At 38.0% G+C, this 17,032-nt stretch overlaps 10 protein-coding genes across 10 annotated transcripts; 4 read left to right on the top strand and 6 right to left on the bottom strand.

Moving 5' to 3' along the window:
* Nucleotides 1–91: 91 nt before the first annotated feature.
* MED4 (Med4p) lies at nt 92–952 on the bottom strand (the record flags this gene model as incomplete). The annotated part of the gene is made up of 1 exon (XM_056231351.1): nt 92–952. One exon carries the CDS (start codon nt 950–952, stop codon nt 92–94), a length of 861 nt encoding a protein of 286 aa, XP_056085179.1.
* Nucleotides 953–1,390: 438 nt separating this feature from the next.
* DCS2 (5'-(N(7)-methyl 5'-triphosphoguanosine)-(mRNA) diphosphatase) lies at nt 1,391–2,452 on the bottom strand (the record flags this gene model as incomplete). Its single annotated transcript, XM_056231350.1, has 1 exon — nt 1,391–2,452. The coding sequence occupies one exon, from the start codon at nt 2,450–2,452 to the stop codon at nt 1,391–1,393; it is 1,062 nt and encodes a 353-aa protein (XP_056085178.1).
* Nucleotides 2,453–2,953: 501 nt separating this feature from the next.
* On the bottom strand, nt 2,954–5,326 carry YRM1 (Yrm1p; the record flags this gene model as incomplete). The annotated part of the gene is made up of 1 exon (XM_056231349.1): nt 2,954–5,326. The coding sequence occupies one exon, from the start codon at nt 5,324–5,326 to the stop codon at nt 2,954–2,956; it is 2,373 nt and encodes a 790-aa protein (XP_056085177.1).
* Nucleotides 5,327–5,640: 314 nt separating this feature from the next.
* On the top strand, nt 5,641–7,524 carry LCB4 (sphinganine kinase LCB4; the record flags this gene model as incomplete). Its single annotated transcript, XM_056231348.1, has 1 exon — nt 5,641–7,524. One exon carries the CDS (start codon nt 5,641–5,643, stop codon nt 7,522–7,524), a length of 1,884 nt encoding a protein of 627 aa, XP_056085176.1.
* Nucleotides 7,525–7,765: 241 nt separating this feature from the next.
* On the bottom strand, nt 7,766–10,195 carry GLN4 (glutamine--tRNA ligase; the record flags this gene model as incomplete). The annotated part of the gene is made up of 1 exon (XM_056231346.1): nt 7,766–10,195. One exon carries the CDS (start codon nt 10,193–10,195, stop codon nt 7,766–7,768), a length of 2,430 nt encoding a protein of 809 aa, XP_056085175.1.
* Nucleotides 10,196–10,472: 277 nt separating this feature from the next.
* Nucleotides 10,473–10,676, top strand: RPS28A (40S ribosomal protein eS28; the record flags this gene model as incomplete). The annotated part of the gene is made up of 1 exon (XM_056231345.1): nt 10,473–10,676. One exon carries the CDS (start codon nt 10,473–10,475, stop codon nt 10,674–10,676), a length of 204 nt encoding a protein of 67 aa, XP_056085174.1.
* Nucleotides 10,677–10,988: 312 nt separating this feature from the next.
* Nucleotides 10,989–12,362, top strand: SWT1 (mRNA-processing endoribonuclease; the record flags this gene model as incomplete). Its single annotated transcript, XM_056231344.1, has 1 exon — nt 10,989–12,362. The coding sequence occupies one exon, from the start codon at nt 10,989–10,991 to the stop codon at nt 12,360–12,362; it is 1,374 nt and encodes a 457-aa protein (XP_056085173.1).
* A 240-nt stretch (nt 12,363–12,602) lies between these two features.
* Nucleotides 12,603–14,933, bottom strand: SEY1 (dynamin-like GTPase SEY1; the record flags this gene model as incomplete). Its single annotated transcript, XM_056231343.1, has 1 exon — nt 12,603–14,933. One exon carries the CDS (start codon nt 14,931–14,933, stop codon nt 12,603–12,605), a length of 2,331 nt encoding a protein of 776 aa, XP_056085172.1.
* Nucleotides 14,934–15,161: 228 nt separating this feature from the next.
* On the top strand, nt 15,162–16,100 carry GET4 (the record flags this gene model as incomplete). The annotated part of the gene is made up of 1 exon (XM_056231342.1): nt 15,162–16,100. One exon carries the CDS (start codon nt 15,162–15,164, stop codon nt 16,098–16,100), a length of 939 nt encoding a protein of 312 aa, XP_056085171.1.
* A 111-nt stretch (nt 16,101–16,211) lies between these two features.
* On the bottom strand, nt 16,212–16,778 carry DDP1 (polyphosphatase DDP1; the record flags this gene model as incomplete). Its single annotated transcript, XM_056231341.1, has 1 exon — nt 16,212–16,778. The coding sequence occupies one exon, from the start codon at nt 16,776–16,778 to the stop codon at nt 16,212–16,214; it is 567 nt and encodes a 188-aa protein (XP_056085170.1).
* Between the last annotated feature and the right edge of the window lie 254 nt (nt 16,779–17,032).

Below are 17,032 nucleotides of genomic sequence, written 5' to 3'. Positions count from 1 at the left end.
ACGCGTTCGCATACATGATTATTGTTGAATATATATATATATGCATGTGCGTATACATTATCTACGGGGAGGAAGATTCGCGTTAGTGGACCTAGAAGTCGTCTGGATCAAACAAGTCAAGATCAAGATCTAGAGCATCATCATTATTATTATTTTCCTCCTCTTTATCTTTGATACCAGGCGTATGCTCAGCGTCTTTATGGGGAGTACCCTTGAATATAAATGTGTCCTTATCAGATATATCCTCGTTTTGGGCTTCCTGCTCCTCTTGTTGTCCAGGTTGGGAAAGAGGTGCAGTCGGCACTTCTTCGGTTTCTTGTTCGTCTTCACCAGGTACTCTCGTTAGCTCTTTACTGTGTAGTGAAGCCATAGCAAGCATGCCTCTTCGCAGAGCATCTTCTGCGGGCCATATAAAATTATTGGGCCCCACCGTTCCTTTATCAAATGTTGGTGGTATTTTGGTAAATTTGGACAATTTTGTGGCGTAATCCAATAATGCTGTGGAATTAATTTTGGATCGCTGTTGTAAGATTGTGTTTTTCTCGAATTCCACTTGTTCTAGCGTAGGCAATCCACTTAATTCATCATGACACTCATTCAAAATTTCCAATATCTTTCTACTTTTAGAATCCAGTTCTTCGGAATCCTTATCAATCTTCTGTAAATTACGATCAATATTGTCGTAGTCAGCTAATAGTTTCACATTGTTAAACAGGCTCTCATCAGCACTTATCAAATCCCTGGCAACGTCTAGATCTGGTTTGAAACGATCCACAGATTCAACTAACTTACTTAATACACCTTCGTACCGACATAAATCCTCGTAGAGCTGGACTTTAGATAGCTTATCTTCGCTATTCATGTTTGAGGCAGCTTCTGCTACCAATGACACAGAAGATGATTTGATATGACCCATAGGAAACTCTACAGCTTTAGTATTTTGAACGGACATGGTACGCGTTTCTTGTGTCCTAGAACTAATCAATGTGTGGCTATCTTTTCGTACACATTAACAGTATGCCAGATTACTTGTTCAACCGGCGTCTCTGTAGACTACTTCTTTTCGTTGTTCGATGTTTTGTCCTTCTTAACCGGCTTACATCACGTTGGTGTTATTCGCTCTTTTTTTCGCATGTCATCGCAATCACCAACAAAGAAGTGTCAAGATTATGCTAGAGGGGACTGGATTTGCATAAATAAACCTACTATAACTGTGATGCAGGTACGCATATCGCGTTTGATGATGATATTTCAAAATCCATTGTAGAAGTATACGTATACATTTAAATAAGACATTTGTATAAGCTCATGCCTTCCTGAAACTGAGAATATATGAAGAAAAGAGAACGAAAAGGAGTAGAAAGTGTCTTATATTACTGCTCTTCCACTTTCAACCCAGATTAGCATTGAAACCAGCGCTCTTTTCAGGACTAGTGGCGATGCCATCGTGTTTTAATTGCTTTTCAACTTCTTCCCCAAAACCTCTTTTCCACAAATCGTGATTCTCACCAATGACATACGTGAGAGTTTTCTTCATATAGCCTTCGGGACCTAAGAAACCTAGCGCTTCTATAACATCCTCCAACAATATTGTCATCCCGGAGCCTCTCTCTTCACCTACACCGGGATGCCTTATATTTACTATGTGCACATGAAAATGATAGTAGGATGGCTGATAATGGAGGAAAACCCTTAGTTCGTCTGGATTCACATTATAGTCGTAATGTTGTGGGATGATTGTCCTGATCTTTTTATTTAGTCTAATCAGCCAATCTCTGTGCTTTGGATTCAAGTCCCTTAAGGACTTGATGTCATCTCTGTATACAATAGCTACTAGATATAATGAATCGATGTTGATTCCGTCCCATTTCATGTCGGGCAAGACGACGAATCCGTCGTCTTTATTCCTATCACTATATTCTTTATAAACGACTCTGTCATCTTCAGCACCCTCATAAAGAATATTGTTTACCCATTTCATTCTTTCACTGGTGCACATCTCCTGGATAAAAGGCATGACAATATTTCTATACATTTCAGGAGTTTCTCTAACGACATGTAAATCCTGCTGATCGTAGCCCTTGATGTGGAACTGCGAGGCGGGCCAGATTAAGTTGATCTTGGCAGTTGGATTGTGCAAGATGTGCTGCTTTAATACAGACAACCCCCAATAGTAGATGTCATTTGAAGTTAATTCCTTCAAGTCCGTAATACCATTTAGAAAGGAATATTCATCTATCTCACGATGAAAGAAAACAGGTGTGCTACGGCCACTTTGAGAAGGTCTGCGCACCGTTTCATCAAATATAAAATGCGTCTTTTCGGCCGTTACCACGGCATCCTTCCCATCAATGCTGCCCAATAATGAGATGACCTTCGTGTGAGGATTTGAATCTAAGACCCTTACGTATTTGAATCTCCCAATTAAACTAGCTAAATCTTGAGATCCCATGAAGTTGTTGTTTTATATTTTCGTTCATTCAAAAGTTTGAAACTTTGCAAAGAAAAATGCAGGATATATGTCAAAACCATGAGAAAACCTCCGTACTTTTGCTTCTGTTTCTCTACCTTTATACTTTGGCGCCACCACCCCTTATTTCCCCCCAGCGCTTCGTGACCGCCGCCATGGGGCTGTTCTTTCGAATTGACAATTAATTACTGACGCCAGCTCTAATCGTTCAGTTGTAAACTGAAGAGTGCCAGTTGGAGCAAGTGGACTGGATGAGGGGGGGCTACAAATGGTCAGGTTAGATCCATCTTTTTCTTTTTTTCACGGTTTGTATTTAATTATAAATTGACACTTTTGATTGCGAAATATTAAATCTTGAGTGTAGAAAACAAACGGTTCAACTGCTTTTGTTTCTGGTAATGTGCCCCTAATTAGTATACATTTTCGTCTATCCGCTATCATAGTCGTATATAAAAACTAGTTGATCAAGACTAGTTTGCTCTCCTATATTGTATCAAATAAATATGTATAATCTGGCTGGTTCATCAGGTCTTCCCACCCATCATTGTACGCCGCCCAAAATTCATTGGATATTGTTTGTGCCAGTTCAGCCTCCATCGGTACATTTTCGTTGCTAGGTGAGCCGCTGTCGCCAGCTACACTATTACTTCGTCTTTCCACTGGGAGAGATGCTGAAAAGTTCGCCACCAATGTAGTGTTACTTGTGGTATTTAGATTACTCAAAGTAGGATCAATGGGCACGTTTGCGCTGCCAGAAAGTGTATGCTGGGGAGGTCTGTTTAATTCGTCTGGGAGTTGTTGCATCCATGTGTGTTCAACCGTGGTTCTATATTTGATAACCTTTTCTAAAACGGCCCTGTAAATGCTCTCCAAGGCTATGTTGATGACAAGTGTATAAGAACGGCTCATCATACTTCTCAATTCCTTATTGTTGTCGGTAGACCATTTATCAAAAATGTCCGAATAAATTTTGAAAGCAGAAAGTAGATTGATATCTTTATTCAACGGAATATTCAGGGTTGATAGGTCCCAATTTGTTGCTTCCTGCTCGTTAATGTTGGATAGCAGATAAAAGCCCTTTTCAAACAGGGTCAACCTATGATAAAGAAAAGCACAGAAACCGGTGGATGCCCTCGGAAACAAGAAATTTGTGTATACTAATGACAAAGCCATAAATGGTGATAAATGAGAACAATCCGGGGCGAGAAATTCAGGAAAATGCTCTTTATCTAGTTTGAAACACAGTACAGTCGTATTGATCTCAAGGGAAAATGAGACTAAAATGGTTTGTAGAATATTATTCTCCAAAGCCACGTTCTTTTTCTTGTGGATTAAATATCTCAAAGAATAAAACGTTAGCAACAAGTTTAAAACCTGTGCAAATACTTTAATCTCACGCAAGGGAACTTTAGATATCAGCTCACCATCGGTAAAATATGATATTGGATGAAATTCAGTCTCTGCAAAACTTACTAGGTTCTTACAATTTTGCTCTAAATCTGGATAAGCGCCCTTGTTATAGATGGCATCCAGCATTGGTCTAGCCAATTTCAAAAACCTCTTTAGCTTGCCCATGCAAGTGTTTGATTCATCAAAAAAAATGCCCGACGAAGAATTGCCCATGCCCCCGGACAGATTCTCATCATTCTCGTACTCATCAGCTTGAAAATAGGAAGAACTGATAAGCAAACATCTTCCGATGCTCAAGGAAACATTGAAGTCCGATAATACAATCCAAACCCACAAATTTTCCAAACTCTCCAAACTTCCGACAACATTTTCTTGATTCTTGTAAACTTCTCTTATTTTCAGATGTAGACCCAGAGTGATAGCTGTACTGCATAGTAAATCAACCAGGCTGATCATATGCGAATCGTCTCCGCATGCCCAAATTAACTCTCGATGATAGTATTTCAGAAGGAGAAATTGAGCACGTTCAATGAAAAACACTTTAGTCGTTGAAAGCCCTGTCAGCATGATGAGAAACTTTTCTATCTCTTGTGGCGTATCTTCAAAGAAATGGTGTATACACAATATCATCAGAATAACACCAATCTTGTAATAGTTTTTCTTTATTGATGGTAGTAATTTCTCAATTCGCCTCTCGCCGTTGGGTAACAGTTGATCGCTTGGAAGAAATGAGGAGGTAAAATCATTGATTACTTTATTCTTATCTAGAACTTCACTAACTTCATTAACTTCCAGTTCAGCATTGAAGAAGTCCATAACAATCCTCAAGCACTGTTCATATGACGGCAAAACTTTACAGACCTGTTGTAGAATAGTAGAATCGGCGCTTCCTGGCAATGGTTTTTCTAGAAGTCGAGATTCCGGTTTTATTGTCCATTTATTTCTAGCTTTCCATTTGTTTCTTTCAATTTTAACTTTAGACCAGAGTTGGTTATACGTATTCACAAACCGATTATCATCATTTGAGAGGTACGTTCTCAAAGAAGTGGGACCATACATCATTCTCCTGCCCGAACCTTTACATTGTAAATAGTAAAAGTTGGCATATGGGTTTTTAGGTGTTTTCGTCTTCGTTGAATTCTCTTTTACCAACCCTTTGTCGTCTAATCTTTTCTCTAATTCCTCAACCCTTTTCAATAGTTCAATATTGGGAGTATTGCCAAATAACTCTTCCGACTCAATACTGTGCCCGAATTCCTCTGTGTAAAGGCAATCAGTGCGACGTCTCGCCTTGCAAGTTGAACACACTGGTTTCTGCTGGTCACAACGTAGCTTCCTTTTCCTGCAAAACGCACACGATTTGATCGGTTTCCGTCTCTTGCGTACATTTTTACCAGCATCCTCCAATGGGGTGATGCCATCCTGTAAGTTGCCCCTCTTGCTCATTCACAATTCCTGTTCCAGGTCCATTCAATGGCTTTTCCATACTACCATTTACAGCTTACTGCGGCTACCGCTTGCTATTTGTATTATTATCGGTTTGAAGCAAGAAGTGTCACCCTACTACCGAGCCTGAAAAAATGTGCTGCAAGGGTCTTGAGCAAAAAAGATGATTAACATAAGAATGAGATACACGAAAGATGGAGGCTTCTTTTGAATCCACCTGTTAAACCTTCCCAGCCAACATACTGATATTAGAAATTGTCAAGAACAGAAGAGGCTGACAGTGAAGAAAAAAGCGTGTAAATTCATTAGATAATATGGCAGTACAGAAAAAACTGAGGGCTATCTTGACGGATGAAGGTGTGCTGATCAAATCGCAATCGCACCATATGTTCAATAAGCATGGTCAACTGAGAAACGGAGACTCTTTATCCTTGTTGAGCTGTTTGTCCTGTTTGGATGATGGGACTTTGAGCTCTGATGGAGGTTCTTTCGATGAGGACGATTCGCTGGAATTGTTACCTCTCAACACTACCATTCCGTTCAATAGGATTCTAAACGCAAAACGCTTAAATATAGATCAAAGGAGGCTCAATAATGGCAAATTTTCTTCTGATCCCTTCCAAGCCGAAAATGTGAGCTCCTCATCCGAAAATGATGAAGTCGAGAACCGTAGTTTAAGCAATGATAAGGTTCAACCTCAACCAGCTGCAAGCGATGTACATTCGCTGTCGAATAAAAACAAGTGGGATTCGAAGACGAGTAACATTGAAGCATCTCCTGATAGTTTGCATGACGCCATTCCAACGTTAGGAATGAAGGACAATCAGCACTTGATCGAGTTGACTTTTGCTGTACCCAAGGGCCATGACGTGGTTCCACAAAAGCTAACGTTGTTGATAGATCACGTCTCAAAAAAATCGAGAACAAATCCTAAAAGTGAGTTAACCTCTTCTGGTGTCGTGGAAGAAATTCTGGAAAAGAGCTACGAAAATTCCAGAAGAAACAGATCAATATTAGTCATCATCAACCCCCATGGTGGTAAAGGTACAGCAAAGACACTGTTTTTAACAAAAGCAAGCCCGATTTTAGTAGAAAGTGGCTGCAAAATAGAAATCGCATACACAAAATATGCTCGTCATGCCATCGATATCGCCAGAGATTTGGATATCAGCAAATATGATACTATTGCGTGTGCATCAGGTGATGGTATTCCGTATGAAGTAATAAATGGGCTTTTCAGAAGACCTGATAGAGTAGATGCGTTTAATAAGGTAGCTGTGACACAGTTACCTTGCGGTTCAGGAAACGCCATGAGTATTTCTTGTCATTGGACAAACAATCCATCATACGCCGCTCTATGTCTTGTCAAATCTATTGAAACAAGGATAGACTTGATGTGTTGTTCTCAACCCTCTTATATGAACGAGTGGCCAAGATTATCCTTTCTAAGTCAGACATATGGTGTTATTGCAGAATCCGATATTAATACCGAGTTCATCAGATGGATGGGGCCCATTAGGTTCAATTTGGGGGTAGCGTTCAATATTTTTCAAGGTAGGAAATATCCTTGTGAAGTTTTTGTTAAATATGCTGCTAAGTCCAAAAAAGAACTAAAAGTTCATTTCTTAGAAAATAAAGACAAAAATAAAGGGTGTTTGGCTTTTGAATCAAATTCTAATCCGAACTCTTCATCGGATATACTATCCACAAATAATAATAATAAAACGAAGAATGAACTTTCACCGAATTTCCTTACTGGAGATAACTTTAAACTAAAATATCCGATGACTGAACCAGTACCCAGTGATTGGGAAAAAATGGATTCAGAGCTGACTGACAACTTGACAATTTTTTACACTGGGAAAATGCCATACATTGCTAAAGATACAAAATTCTTCCCTGCAGCTTTACCGGCGGATGGTACTATCGATTTAGTCATAACAGATGCAAGAATTCCAGTGACAAAAATGACACCAATTTTACTATCATTAGATAAAGGTTCACATGTGTTAGAACCAGAAGTTATTCACTCGAAAATATTAGCTTACAAAATCATACCAAAAGTAAAGTCAGGTTTGTTTTCAGTTGATGGTGAAAAGTTTCCGTTAGAACCTTTACAAGTAGAGGTTATGCCCATGTTATGCAAAACATTGCTAAGGAATGGTAGATACATTGACACGGAATTTGAATCTATGTAGAGTGGTATTACTTTTTGTTTTTAAAAAGAGAAATGCGACATTGAAAAGGAATTAGCGTGTTTCTATCATCGGAGTACGGTTTATGGTTCATTTTTCTTATCATTATAATTTTATACATCCACTGTTATATAATTAATACGCAACAAGATTACGGGTTGGTCTTTATTTTTAATATAGCTGAGATACATAGTAATACATTATCTTCAACCAATAGGCAATATATATATGCACATTAAATCATTTACTTGGAAGCAGAATCCTTCAAACTAACAATTCTATTCAAGATAACCTTATCATTCGAACTCTCTTTATCCAAAGTGAAATAGCCCACTCTCATAGCTTGAAATCTACAAACTTCCTTAGATTCTTTATCTTCTTCAACATAAAATTCTGAATTTTTTACAGAATCAACGACCCATGGACTATTTTTAATAACGTGGCCAAAGTTGTGCTCCATGACCGATTCTTTATATACGACCTCACTTTCTTGATTAATATCCTTCAAGAAGCCTTCAGAATGAGAGGATGGATTTTCAGATTTGAACAATTGATTGTAAATTCTCGTTTCAGCAACTCTCAATGGTGAATTGTATTTAGAAGAAACTGGGACCCATTGGATATAGGTTTTTGGTTTCTTCGACTTTATACCTTCCTCGACCTTGTTATCATAGCTAACGTGGATTCTTGTAATTTTACCACTTTCATCTTTTTCTAAGTTCTTGAAGGAAACTGTGTGCGAAACCTTGATTAAACCTACTGGTTGTTTTGGAGTTAATCTGAAGAATTCCTTATCATCAACATTTTCTGAGAAATCTGACCTTTCGATGTAGAATTTGTTAGTGAATGGCACGGTTCTTTCGCCAAATTCTGAAGTACCAGGTCTGAATGGAATAATTGCCAATTCTTCGTAATCATCAGGTAAGTTATCCACCACCACTTCAATAGGATCCAACACAAACATTAATCTTGGTGTAGTATCCTCTAAATACTTCCTAACTGCACTCTCAAATCTAATAACTTGAATGTTTGTTGTACTTGTTGTGACACCCAAAGTGTTTATAAAAGATAAAATAGCTCCAGGTGGGACACCACGTCTACGGATAGCTTCAAGAGTGAATAATCTTGGATCATCCCATCCTCTGACAAATTTTTCATCCACTAGTTGAGCAATTTTTCTTTTAGACAGGACAGTACCAGTAATATTCAAACGACCATATTCCCTTTGAGCCGGCCTAAACACATGAACCTGGTCACACAACCATTCGTAACTTTCTCTGGATAGGTAAAATTCGGTGGTGCATAAAGAATGTGTAATGTTTTCCATGGAATCCACCAAACAATGGGTAAAATCATAAGTGGGGTAAATTTTCCACTTAGTACCGGTTCTTGGGTGTGGAGCATTCAAGACTCGATAAGCAATCAAATCCCACATCTGTGGACTTGGTGAACTTAGATCCTGTTTCATTCTTAATATAGCTTCACCAGGTTTGTATTTGCCATCCCGCATATCTCTGAACTCTTTCAAGTTTAGTTCTATCGATTGATCACGATGCTTACAGGCAAATCTTTCTCCACCTGGGGTACCATCTTCTTTGATACCACGGCTTCTTTTGATTTCTTCACCAGTACAATGACAGACATAACCCTTGCCGTTATTGATCAATACTTCAGCCAGTCCGTATAGTTCATCAAAATAATCACTGGAGTAAGTAATTTTCCATGGCTTAAAGCCTAACCAAGAGACCATTCTCTTTATAGATTCGAAATATTCGGGAGCTTCTTTTTCGGGGTTAGTATCGTCGAATCTCAAGTAGCAGGTACCATTGTGATATCTGGCATAGCCAAAGTTGACCATGATAGCTTTGGAATGACCAATATGCAAATATCCATTTGGTTCCGGCGGGAATCTGGTGCGAACTTTACCGCCAGTGACCTCGAGATGTTTTTTCATTAGCTCTGGATAAGCTTGTGGGTTTTCGCCAACTTTATGTAAATCCTTCAAGAAACCTTCATTGAACATGGTTCTCTTTGGGTCGGATAAGGTGGGACTATCAGGACTTTTCTTGGCAGGAGTGGCTTTTTTCTTTTCGTTGTTTTTAGTCTTTTTTTTGACCAGGTCTCTCTCATCCTTTGGGCCTAGGAGCTTCAAAATTTCTTGGTCGATGATCGGCTTAAAACTACGTGGATCGGCCCATTTTAGCTCCTTCAAGTTTTTAACATCAGCAAAAATGCCTGGTACTAACTTATAACGTTCTTTTAAAATTCTTTCTTTATTTTCCTGAACGTATTGCATGACGTAATTCCTGACTTGATCCTCAGTGATCTCAATACCCACACCAGAGTTTTCGTTCATGCCCTCCTTGGTGGATGCGTCGCCGTTAACCTTCACATATTTGAATGCGGCATCGACTTGCAAAGATGTCTTCAAGTCACCGTTGATGATACCGTCAACAATCAATTCAGACTTGGGAAGATCTGCACCTTTGATGAAGGAAGCTAAGTTGTGTACTAACGCTCTGCTGGATTTATCCCATCGATTATCGGAGGGTGTGTTCTTTATTAATTCGTAAAGAGAATCGGAAACCTTTTTATTTTTGACAATCTCCTTGATTTTGTTATCTTCAAACCCAATCTGTGAAAACAGTTTAGTCAATTCTTCCACAGACGACATTTTATTGTATTTTTCCGGCGTTGTTGTGCGCTTAATACCACCTGTTGGTGCTATGCATATCCTTCTAATCACATCAATCTCAATCTTTTGCGATGACAAATTTTTCGTTTCCACAGACGCTGCCGTGTTGAGTGACCCACGCACTTTTTTCGCCAAATTTTTTTTTGATCGTTGAATAATTTGCAATAAAAAAAATAAAATTTCAATCTTATTAATGATTTATTGCCAGATGGGATTTTTAACTTTGTTTCAAGGCCAGGAAACCAAGCTAGCAAACATGGATAACAAAACCCCAGTCACTTTAGCCAAGGTCATCAAAGTTTTAGGAAGAACCGGTTCTCGTGGTGGTGTCACCCAAGTCCGTGTCGAATTTTTGGAAGATACTTCCAGAACTATCGTCAGAAACGTGAAGGGTCCCGTTAGAGAAAACGATATCTTGGTTCTAATGGAATCTGAACGTGAAGCTCGTCGTTTACGTTAGGAAGCGTATTAACAAAACGAAGGTATCAGCTTTATAACATCAGATCTTTTTTAAATTTGTGCCCTTTTTGTTTTCTTTTATACGTCTCTTTATATAGTACATTACTATAATACAATAATACTAATAGCTCTATTGTAATCTGTTATAAGTGCATTTATTCTCTACGTATTCGAGTGCGAAAAATCATGGTCGCGTCTACGTACTTTTTGGATATATTAGATTCTTTCGCGCAACTTATTTTATGTGTATTCTTCACTGCTAGGATTGAGCATTGCAGCATACTGCTGACTATTTTACCTGTGTGCTAAATCCATGACTGATGAGAAACAAGATTTTCCAAAAAACAGCAACCATATGACATCAAATTCTCACCATGGTTCATTATTTCACAAAATTTCTGAATCCATAAAAAATATCGCTGACACAAGACCACATGGTAAATATACGGTTGAAGATATTGATAACATTATAGCTTCAACAACCTCTGATGCAGAAACTGCTAAACCGGGTGGTACAATCGCCAGTATAGATCATGACGAGGAGGGCGATATTCCAATGTTTGACTTGGATGACGAAACCGATGTTGAAATGATTTCTAAGTACATATCAAATCAAAGGGGGCTGAAAGCACACTTGATGGCGCATTCTATGCAACAAATTGATGACAGTATACCGCTGTTAAATTCAACTACCTTGAAAACTGTTTTCGTCGTGGACACAAACTTCATCATTTCGCACTTAAACACTTTAGAGAATTTGAGGTCATTATCTAGCACTTATCATCACTTAATCGTTGTGCCAAGCACCGTTATTCAAGAGTTGGACGGACTAAAGAAAAATTCTGATGTCGTTAAAGAAGGTATCAACAATAATAAGGAACAAAGTAGGACAATTGGTGCATTAGCCAGATGGGGAAATGATTGGATTTATAAGAATTTAGCCACTTTAGATTCTGGTTTGATAGGTCAAAAACTAAGGCAAAAATTAAATCCGGACTGTATAAAAGACGATTCAATATTGGACTGTTGTCTGTATTATAAAGAGATGCTAAATTGTTTTGTCATTTTGCTTTCGAATGACAAAAACCTATGTACGAAGGCGCTGACTGAAGATATACTAACTATTTCCTTCAGAATAGGCATGGATGCAAATTTGATTGCTTCAAAGGCATATGAAGAAAACCAATTGAGGTTTGGTAATCCATCTAACTCCATAGTGAATATTAACAAACACGATAGTGCGTTGTGCTCTGATACACTTACCATAGAAAATACTACATCGCCATCAGACAAACTTCTACAAAGTATTTTTGACCAAGTAAAGGACACAGTTTTTTTTGCCATTGATCATGCCCTAAGAGAGGAATATGGCGAAGATATTGAATTTATAGATTATGATCCGAATAAACTAATCACGTTAACAAACGCTTCGCATTACATTTATGTATTTTGGGTCTCTGTATTTTCAGAATTATTCAACAATTCAAAAATCAAGAAGAATGACTGGAAAAACCTACCCACTATTTTGATATCTAAACCAAAGGATTTGAATGGCCTGCAAACATTCGAGCAATTTTGGGAAAATGTATTGCATTTTTTATTTTCTAAGTTTTCAAATGAGCAAAAACAGTTATTAGAGGAACAGATCAATCGATGGAAAACGTCTATGAATCCTGCATATACATGATACTTATACTTTTTACCATTTTGTTTAGCTCTTCAAAGCCATAACCGCGGCCAAAGCTTCATACGCTAGTACATATTAAATGTGATATATACAGTTCCCTATATTTCTATACAAAAACATAGACGCAAGAGCAGACGGAAATGATAATAGTCGTAATTTTAATAACAACAATAATAACAACAACAAAACAATAGAACGTGAAGAAATGAAATAAATTGTTCAATAAGTCATCTTTTCATATCATTCTTCTTTTTGCTCGTCCTTGGAAAAATCCTTCATTTCAAAAGATTCCTCCGCTTCATGGTCTTCAGCGACAAGTTTTCTTAATTTATCCTTGATGGCAGTTCTTGTTTCACCAACAGCGCCCTGGACAACGTTAACAACAGGCCCCCATAAACCAAACTTGTGAATTACAAAAAAGGCTGCACTCAAGACTAAAATAAGAGTGACAAACGCTGGGTTTCTTATAACAGCCACAAATTCGTTCCATCCCAAAACAGCTAACAAGATGTATATCCAAGGTGGAATATGTGTTCTTGTGGTGATGATCGATCTTTTGGAGTCTAGAACAGTAATGTTGATCTGTCTACGGAATTGGTCCAAGACATTTTCCTTTTGCAATTCCGTTAAGATATGTGCAAAACGACGAGAATGGAAAATGCCCTCGTTGTCCTGGTATATTTCGTTGTCCTCACCATTTTCTTCGTCAGCCATTGGCACATCAGGTGCAATCTCAACATTATCAGAGGTGGCAGCAAGTGAGAGAACTTCAAAAACTTCCAAAGCATGTTCTTTTGCAATACGAAATGCCCCATCGATTTCTTCTTCTGTTTTCCATAATCTTGGGGATCCTTCGGCATCATATCTGAATACATCTTCAAACCTGTCTCTTAATATACTAACAATTGTATCTATCTTCAAATAATCATGGACTGTGGTATCTAAAGTTCTCCATGCCAAAACCCTGATATTTTTGTAAATCTTTGCGTTTTCATCATCTGATAGGCCGATTTTGAAATCATAATTATCCTTAGACACATAATACGGAGAGAGATTGATTTCAATAGTCGATTCGAAATCGTCCATTATATCATCCCAAACTTTTTTGGATGGATGTGATAACAAATGAATTACGTGATCCTTCAATTCTGGAATCATGTTTTTTCTGATATTATTAAATTTGACTTTTAATTCAACATCACGTAATTGCTTAATTTTTTCCTCGAAATCACCGGAAAATTTGGAGGTGATCTCATCATCCGATGCGAGTAGCTCCAACTTTTTGAAAACACCTGTTGATTCGTTAAATTCTTTTTCAGTCTTACTCTTACCTATAGCAAGACTTTCAACGAAAGAAGTGGTGGCTTTATCTCTCGAAAATACTTCCAATTTTAAATTTTCCCACAATTTTTCCATTAAAGTTTCTAAGAATTCATTTATTGTGCCCGAGATATGCAAGTTTAGTTTTTCATTCAAACTTTCTCTTTTCTCCAGATAAACATTTTTAGCATAGCGTGACGCTTGTTCATCATATTTGGTTAGGCATTCTTCTTTCAGTTTCACCAGTTGAGATGTTAATGGTCCCAAACTACTCTTCAAGGGAACAATGGAGTCATCGTATTTCAAAATGAATTCTTCTAGAGCTTCATTAGAAATTTCTTCCGTTTTGAATCTGGCAACCAAAATTTGCTGAGTTGGAAGATCTAAATCTTTGTTGTGTTCGATTTGGTCCCAGCAATTCTCAGCATACATAGTCCACCCATCCAATGGTAACCTATGATGATATTGAGGCTTGAAATAATAGTTTTCTGTCCCTTTCATTACAAAGGAATCCCCTAATTTCTTAACGTCTTGAGTAAACTTGTCCTCTTGCAACAACTTATGAGCCAATCCAACAAATTTCAAATCGAAAAAGTCATATAGGCTTGACTCCTCGCAACCGATAGGCATACTCAATTCTGACCATATTTTTTCCAATTCTCTCGTAACAGAATCACTTAAACTTGAGAGCGGAGTAACACCTACGTGGTCTCTGATGACAAAGAGCAATAGCACCTTGTGATCATTGTCATTATTGCCAAATAAGGAAAGATTAACTTCAAAAACCGTTTTTAGTAAGGCCATATTGTTACCTTGATATAGCCCGATCTGCTGCTCCCACATGTTAACTATAAGGACTTCAGACACTGCAATGGCAAATAAGGCAGCTTTCCTTTCAAAATCCTGATCTTCACCTCTTTCTGAACCATCGGAACCTTCTACATCAAGTACGAAAATGTCGGGACGATCTCTATTGACCTCAATAGTTGTGTTAACGTCTTTTGTGTGAGCCAACCAAATGCCCTTGGTGGTTTGCTGTCTTTTCACCTGCGCATCCATGGTATCAAAATTGGTATTGAACAGAACGTTAAGTAGAGTGGACTTACCACTCGATTGGGAACCGAACACAGAAATGACATGATAATTTAGACCAACATCACGATTTCCAATGCACTGTTGAAAATATTGTAATGCGCTTTGATGAAATTCTTTCTCTTCATCGATTAATTGAATAGCAGATCTATCGGTCATGACTTAGATAATGCCGACTGTCAAGCAAGTTAGTAGCCTCTGTTCTGTTGAAATAAAATCAACTGTTATTAAACATCGGAACACGCCTTTTAGTATTTTGTTTGTTCCTTTTGTCCTTTTTCGTTAAGGTAACAATGGGGAAAAAAAGTTAAAGGAAAGTCAAAAAAAGATATATAAACATACACTTCAGTCGACATAAGAAAGAAAGGCTTCCCATAGAAGTAAGATATGGTCTCTACACAATCCGATGCTGTACAGGCAAAACTTGCTAAAACCCTGCAAAGATTTGAAAGTAAGATCAAAGCTGGAGATTATTACGAAGCCCATCAAACGTTGAGAACTATTGCCAATAGATATGTTAGAAGTAAATCATACGAACATGCTATTGAATTAATCAGCCAAGGTGCTCTATCATTTTTGAAAGCAAAGCAAGGTGGCTCAGGCACAGATTTAATCTTCTATCTTCTGGAAGTTTATGATTTAGCGGAGGTCAAAGTGGGTGATGTTTCAGTTGCTAGATTGGTCAGGTTAATAGCGGAGTTAGATCCTAGCGAGCCAAACCTGAAGGACGTTATTACCGCTATGAACAATTGGTCCATCAAGTTTAGCGAATATAAGTTTGGAGACCCATACTTGCACAACACCATCGGTACCAAACTTTTAGAAGGTGGTTTTGTTTACGAGGCCGAAAGATACTTTATGTTGGGCACACATGACTCAATGATTAAATATGTCGATTTACTATGGGATTGGTTATGCCAAGTGGATAAAGTCGAAGACAGTACAGTAGCTGAATTTTTCAGCAGATTGATTTTCAATTATTTATTCATTTGTAATATTTCATTTGCACACGAATCAAAAGAAATTTTTTTTGAAAGGTTTATTGAGAAGTTCCAACCCAAGTATGAGGAGGTTGAAAAAAACGGTTATAAAATAGTTTTCTTCGAAGATTATTCTGATCTGAATTTTTTGCAGCTGTTGCTGATTACATGTCAAACCAAGGATAAAAACTACTTTCTGAATTTGAAGAACCATTACTTGGATTTTTCTCAAATTTACAAGAGTGAATTGGAATTTTTGGGCCAAGAGTATTTTAATATTGTTGCCCCCAAACAATCTAATTTCTTACAGGACATGATGTCGGGATTCTTGGGCGGATCAAAATAAAAGAGCATATACACAGACGAACGTACAAAAATGCTTGGGTTAGCTTAACGAACGATGAAATAATTATATACATATATAAATATATGTACGATTGCGTACAGTTTAGATCAATTATTCATCGTCTTTGATAATAGCTGACCTGTTAAGGGCCTCCAATAATTCGGGCCTTTTGGCATCTATCAAGTTTCTTTTAGCTTCTCTATAAGTGTATAATTTTCTGTTTCTTTTATGACATTCAGGAAACTTGTCAAGCAGCTTCTCAATTTCCAATTCGTAAAAGTGAAATTCAGTTCTTGGCGGATGTTTTGCTACTTCCAAATCTCCCCTAGAATTTTCAAATTGCTTGATGTCTTTGTTCCAGTCCTTCGGAGGTCTCATGTCTTCCACTGTGCCCAAGCTGGCAACAACTTCCCCCACGCAACCTGCTTCTTCCCACGTCTCACGTTGAGCAGTCGTTTCATAGTTGGGCTCGTCTTTTTCAACACCACCTTTTGGTACAATCCATCTCTTCTTATGCGCAGAAGAAGTGATCATGAGAACTTGCTTCTTATCGGGTGTCAAGCATATGCAACCAGCAACCAATCTTGCACCTGTAACAGGAGAGTAAACCTGATTCTCTCTTCCCTCACGCGCGGTCTCAGAACGTACTATACCATGACCACCTGCACTCTTGCCCATTTTGAACGTCTTCGCAATTTTGCTTTCCTGTCTTCTCACTCTTCATTGCGTTTCATTTATTCCCTTAAATGCAATTTCGTATGCTGAAGTTGTGGTTGTCATTCATGCTAACTTCGCGAGACGTTTATCATTTTAGTCGCACGTGGAATTACTCGCGACGGGTGTTCTTTCCAATCGAAAGAACGGACGCTAGGCCAATTACTTATGCGTTATAGAGCATTATATACACTTAATGCCTTTCTCATGAAGATTAG

Source organism: Saccharomyces kudriavzevii (assembly GCF_947243775.1).
Source record: "Saccharomyces kudriavzevii IFO 1802 strain IFO1802 genome assembly, chromosome: 15".
NCBI classification, from domain to species: Eukaryota; Fungi; Ascomycota; class Saccharomycetes; order Saccharomycetales; family Saccharomycetaceae; genus Saccharomyces; species Saccharomyces kudriavzevii.
The sequence above is the reverse complement of the archived record's forward strand: the minus strand, read 5'-3'. Positions and strand labels throughout refer to the sequence as shown.